Raw genomic sequence first — 6,000 nt, forward strand, 5'->3', positions numbered from 1 at the left:
ATTGAGTTCTATCTTCCCTGAACATGATTTGTAAAAGTCTGTCTTACTCTCATAAGTCAGTCCAACCTATGAGCTAGGAGACAGCTACATCTGGGGATTGTATCATCAACCTTCCCATGCAGTACATGGGAATCAGAATCCTTAGCTAGTGTAATAAGGATGCCTGTGCTCTTTTTCCTAGTGTTCCATGAACAAAAAATTAACGGGAAGCAAGATAGAACACTGACCAGGAAAGTCTTCCAAAAGGAGAAAGGGCTCTTTCCAGTCCAGAACACAAAAAGAATTTGTCTGTTCCTGTGAGTACATCTTTTGGGTAATGTTCTGAACTTCAAGGATTTATACAACAAAGAAGGTTTCACCCCTATAGCAGCAGCCTTGGTGTTCAAATGCTCATGAGCTACAGACTACCAGAAAAGATAGAGAAGATTCTGACTGGAAACATTGAAATTTTAGAATAAGACCATAATGACAGTAACTCCACAGATGAGACTACCCTGTCACTGCGAATACACAAAAGGAGCTGCTCTGGTATTTCTCACTGACAAAAGAGCTAAAGAAATTGAATACTGAGTCCTATCACCTTCAATCAGAATTTCAGCACTGGTAGAATGCTCACTTAACCTGCTCCTAGGGACAAGGGCAATTAAAAGACAGCAAATGAACAAGCATGTGAGCCACGAAGCCTGATGGACAGCCCATTCCCTGAACTCCCGACACACAACGCTCGGGTGGTATTCACACGCAGCGCTTTCATGGATTTCATGGATTCAGGAGGCACTGAAGACACGTTGAGCGAGCACTTCCCGCTGGCTCAGCAGGGCACCGGTGCGGCGGTGCTGAACGGACAGCTCCGGAGCGGAGCGCAGCGCCCGGCCCTGCCTGCACCGGGGCCCTGCCTGCACCGGGGCCCTGCCTGCACCGGGGCCCTGCCTGCACCGGGGCCCTGCCTGCACCGGGGCCCTGCCTGCACCGGGGCCCGCAAAGGAAAACCGAAGACACGGCAAGCAAAACTTTCTGTCCACTGTGACCCTTATATTCCACTTCAGCAAGAACAGAGCTCTGCCGGGCACACAAATTAACTAGAGCAAATCTGGGAGGTGAAACTGCTTCCAGATGGAGCTTCATGTGTTACACTGCGAGTTGTTTTGCAAAGAAAGTTGTCTTTTATTTGCAATTATGACCTTAGCTTTACTTTGAAAATGTATGTTTCTTTAAGGCAGGCTGGCCAGCTCACCCTCATGGGTAGCTTAATCAGAAAAAAACCCCTCATCCTTAGAAAAGTTTTGGTTTATTTCATTTTTGGAAAGGGCTTTTAGGGTATTTTGTGCTAAATTAGTTTTTTCAGGTTTGGATTTTTTTTCTTTCAGCTTGCTAGTTACAGAGCTACATTAGTGCAGAAAATACTTGTTTTTCTTCACCTTTCTAAACAGCCTAACCCCTTTTCTAAACTCCATTTCAATTTGGCAGACCTGCCTTACTGGACCGTAAGGGAAATGGAATGTTTAATATGCATGTTTTGCCTTAGAATTTAAGATCTGAAGTGCTATCATTCCTCCGGGGACCAACAAGGGATTACAGAGCCCGTAAACCATGAACCAGTGGCCATATTGACAAGTGCAAAGTAGGTGCTGTTTAATTTGCATTTATTATACCGTACAATTAAGCTATTTAATTAAATCTGTAGCATGCAAGAGCCCATAGCAGAGATGAGGGTCCTTCAAGCTGGCCCACTGCTGACAGCCTTAAGAGGCTACTTTGATCTTTCATGGTACCCTCACAGAGATTAAGATTCAAGCTGGAAGACAGCATGCAATTACTAGTTATAGTACTACAACTCCCAGTGGGAGCAGAATCTTTAGGACTGACACTCCAAAACCTTCAGCAAACATCAAACAAACTTTAGGAAAGCGACTAAAAATAGCTTCCGTGCCAAGGTGCATATCTGGAATGACACCTTGCATTACTCCCACAAAACTTCAATACTTCAGAGCCCAATTAAGTTAACAGATAATAAGATTGTTATTCCAATCAGCTATAAAACTAACATCACCAGCTCTAATAGTAGGTATCATTCCTTGCAAAGGGATTTTTAACATTAAACTTGAATCCAATCCAATTCAACCAGCTTTATCCCCTGTACAAATAGCATTGTTTCTTCAAAAAAAACCCCATAAACAAAACATACTCCTTTGGCAAATTAAAAACTTACTGGAGAGCAATAAATTCTACTGTCATGAATATATGGTTGATGACTTAACAGAAGCAGCATGGTCCTGCTGTGGCACTAAAAGGGTAAGATAAGAATAAAATGGGAAGATGCAACTTGACAACTGTTCCTGAACTACCAAACCACAGTAAGGGCAATAAGGCAGGAGAATCCATAGTTCCAGAGCCTGCACCTAGAAGCCAAAACAGGAGGGGAGCTGAAGCTTCAGGAAGTTCTGCAGAAATGGTTCTAACTATCTCAAAGGCAAAACCTAATGAGCATTCACAGTGCATGGGGGGAGGAATAATTCACCTATGCTAGTCCACCGTGAATGCAAGTACCACCACTGCTCAGCCTAGGTCCCTTCACAATCCCAAGGGCAATACTACAAACCACTGAATTTTTACCTAAATGCTTTCAAGCAGAACACAGAATAAGACAACAGCTATTAGTTGTATTCCTTGGAGATATGTCCTAGATAGGACAAAGCATCTTTTTACTCCTTTTCCTTTCTAGAAAAGCCTACTAGCCTGAAGATTTTTCTCTGCCCCTCCAAAAAAAGCTTTACTCTTGCCTGGATTGTCAATAGCAATAGATAAACAGGATCTAGAAACAGTCATTCCACGCTGTTTCTCTTTCCACAATTGTCCATAGGGGCTAAAACAAATGTAGAGATGAAACGTCCCTATTCTCTGTCTCCAACAAAGGCTTCAAAACTGCACTGAAGTTCACAGAAACAAACCAACCCCTTTGTGCCTTCAGCATCACAACTTAGCCAAGCAACCCTCAGGTAGGCCCAGACATCCAAACTTGGATAAAACTCATTCATAGGTATTTAGTACAGAATTATTAAGATGGCAAAGGGCTAGGGAGGCACCTGGTAACACAAGCCGACTAAAGAATTTTTAAGTCAGAAATAATATGCTTTTGCTTAGGAGAAAGGAAGGTACTGAACAAGTATTAGCAGTGAACCAACACCGCAGAAAGCAATGGCTTCCTATCTACTCAGCAACCTCTCCTTGAGGATATTATTCCTAAGGGGGTGCCAGCAGAGCCCCCGATGACCCCCCCACTGCTCAGCCACCCAGCTTCTGCCACTTGGTGAAGATTTATCAGCCCCTGCAAACACAGTACTTAACAATGGGAAACGCTAACGCCGGAGCGAGGGTCGGAGCGGAGCGCCGGCCTGGAAGACAGAAGGGCACTGGAGCAGCAGGAATGCGGCTGCGGGTGGGAAAGGGAACAGACCGGACCGGCCGAGCGGGAAGGGCCGAGTCGCCGCAACCCACTCCGCTCCCGCGGCAAGGGCCACCGCGGTGCCCGCTCGCCCCTGCCCCCCCTTCCCCGTGCCGCGGCCGCTCCCCACCGGGCTGCGCCTTCCCCCACCCGCGGCGGCCCCGGCTACCGGCAGGGAGCTCAGGAGGGCCGGGGCTCCCCCCCCACCCCATCCCATCAGGTCTGGCTCCCGCCGACCCGGCCCGGTCCCGCCCCCCAGCTCTCCCGGAGGGCCGGGAGCGGGTCTCCTCCCCTCTCCTTCCCGCTGTGAGACGGCGAGGGGCCCCGCCGAGCTCCCCGCCGCGGGCGCAGGCTGCCTTACGCTGTATGGCGGGGGGCGGCGGGTATCGGGCCCGCAGCTCCGGGCCGCCCCCCTGCACGCCGCTGCTCACGTAGTTGCTGGGGAAGATGCCGACGCGCTGGTCGATCTTGCCCGTCCACCAGCCCTCGTCGCCGGACACGTGCGAGTCCCGGGACAGCACCTGCACCACGTCCCCCGGCCGCAGGCTCAGCTCGTCCTCGCCGCACGCCTCGTACTCGAAGACGGCGGTCCAGAGCGGCCCGCCGCCCGGCGGCTCCCCGCCGCCCGCGCCCTCCTGGCTGAGCTCTGTGAGGGGCTCCATGGCGAGGCTGCTCCATAGGGGGAAGCGCCCGCGGCTGCCGGGCGCTGCGGGGGGCGGCGGGGCCGGTACCGCCGCCTATTGTTCATGCGGCCCGGCGCCTGGGGGGGTTGTGGGAGGGGGTCAGCGCCCGGTGCGGGGCCGCCTCAGCCCAGCGCGGGAAGAGGCGAGGGCAGGCAGCGCGTGCCGCCTAGCCGCCGCCACCGCCGCCGCGCACCCCCCCCGCCGCCTCCGCCTGCCGCCACGGCCGCGCATCCCGGAGCCACCTGACTCTCTGGCAGCTTCGGCGGCGGGAGGGGAGGGCAAGACCCCGCCTCCTCGCCGCCATTGGCTGCCGCTACCGCCCGTCAACGCCGCCCTCACCTGATTGAGGGCCCTCGCCCCCTCGGCCACGCCCCCTGCCCGCCCAGGCGCTCTCCTCGCAGTCTCGCACTCACCGGTGTCGTCCCCCATTGGCCACCGCTCGGTCAGCTTTCGCTTCCCATTGGGCTCGTGTCAGTGAGCGCCCCAAGCCCCGCCTTCCCCGCCGCTTCTCATTGGCTGAGGAAACGGGCATGACACGGGAGAGGGTCGAGGGTAGGCGAGGCTCCGCGGCGGGGCGGGCGCTCCCTGCTGAGCGGAGCTCGGCACCGGCACCGGCACCGGCACCGGCACCGGCACCGGCACCGGCACCGGCACCGGCACCGGCACCGGCACCGGCACCGGCACCGGCGGGTGAGGCCCCAGCTCCGGCCCCGCGGAGCGGCCCGGCCCGGCCCCGCGGTACCGGGGCACGCCGCTGCTCTGCCGTGGCCTGCCGCCCGCCCCTGCTGCCCCCCGCGGGACCCCATAGCTCCGGTGCAGCTGGATGGAACGGGGGCTAGGGTCGGGAAAGGCTTTGTTTTGTTGCCGCGCGTTGTCCCGCACCTGGTCGGCACCGAAGCGCGGGTGCGGTTTGCAGGCGGTGAGCACGGCGCGGGCCCCTCCGGTGAGGTGCACACCAGCAGGGGTTCCGCGCTCCGCTTGGTCCTGCAAACACAAGTGCCTTGCCCCTGCTTCCAGCGTGTGAAGAGCCCAGGTCTTGTGAGCAGAAGCTGCTCGTACTTGGTGATACCAAAAGCAGATTTTCTCACCATTTGGCTCTAGTTTTTACAATCCTCAGTCATTTTTCAATAGCAAGACGGGAAATGAAAAGTCTCTATTTGTGCCTCGTTGTAACGAAGCCCAGTGATGCTGAACTGTAGAATCACAGAATGGTTTGTGTTGGAAAGGACCTTAAAGACCACCCAGTTCCAACCCCTGCCACAGGCAGGGACACCTTCCGCTAGACCAGGTTGCTCCAAGCCCCGTCCAATCTGGCCTTGAACACTGCCAGGGATGGGGCAGCCACAGCTTCTCTGGGCAACCTGTGCCGGGGCCTCACCACCTTCACAGGGAAGAACTTCTTCCTGATATCTCATCTAAATCTCCCCTCTGTCAGAATGGGAATCCCAGGTACCCTGACCACACATGATGTCTTCCCACTTACATGAAATATTTGGCTTGGTTTTTCTTTAGCATATTAGAAACAGAGTTGCCCAATTCTCTGCAAAAGGAATTTTTTAAAGAATTCTCCACTCCCTAGAGAGGCATTTGTTTTATTTTAAGTACAGAGTAACTGCTGATAGTCCTTAAGATATGTGCAGTGGGGCTCTGTCTGTCTATCTATCCTTGTGTTAGCACTGTGCTGCTGCACTTGGGAAGCACCAGGATTTAGGCTTTAAAAAGAGAGATGAAGATTTTAAGAATAGTATGCTCTGAGTTTAAGAGGTCATTCAAAATCCTTATTGTTGTTTGTAAAACATTTTAATTAGCTTGTCTGGGGTTTATTTGGGGAAAACACCTCCACTCAGCTGAAACTTAGTACTAAGTATTGCAGAG

General features: G+C 53.3%; 1 protein-coding gene across 4 annotated transcripts in view; it reads right to left on the minus strand.

Annotated features, from left to right (window-relative positions):
* MAP3K9 (mitogen-activated protein kinase kinase kinase 9) overlaps positions 1–4,241 on the minus strand; it is a 61,858-nt gene extending 57,617 nt beyond the window's left edge. For all 4 annotated transcript variants that reach the window (XR_003991121.1, XM_030484080.1, XM_030484081.1 and 1 more), the window contains exon 1: positions 3,804–4,241. Coding sequence is in view for 3 of the 4 variants with exons in the window: in XM_030484080.1 (XP_030339940.1) it covers positions 3,804–4,104 (301 nt within the window). In the remaining variant the exon portion in view is untranslated. The remainder of the gene's footprint in view (positions 1–3,803) is intronic.
* Positions 4,242–6,000: the final 1,759 nt, after the last annotated feature.

This window comes from Strigops habroptila, chromosome 4 (assembly GCF_004027225.2).
Source record: "Strigops habroptila isolate Jane chromosome 4, bStrHab1.2.pri, whole genome shotgun sequence".
In the NCBI taxonomy this organism is placed as follows: domain Eukaryota; kingdom Metazoa; phylum Chordata; class Aves; order Psittaciformes; family Psittacidae; genus Strigops; species Strigops habroptila.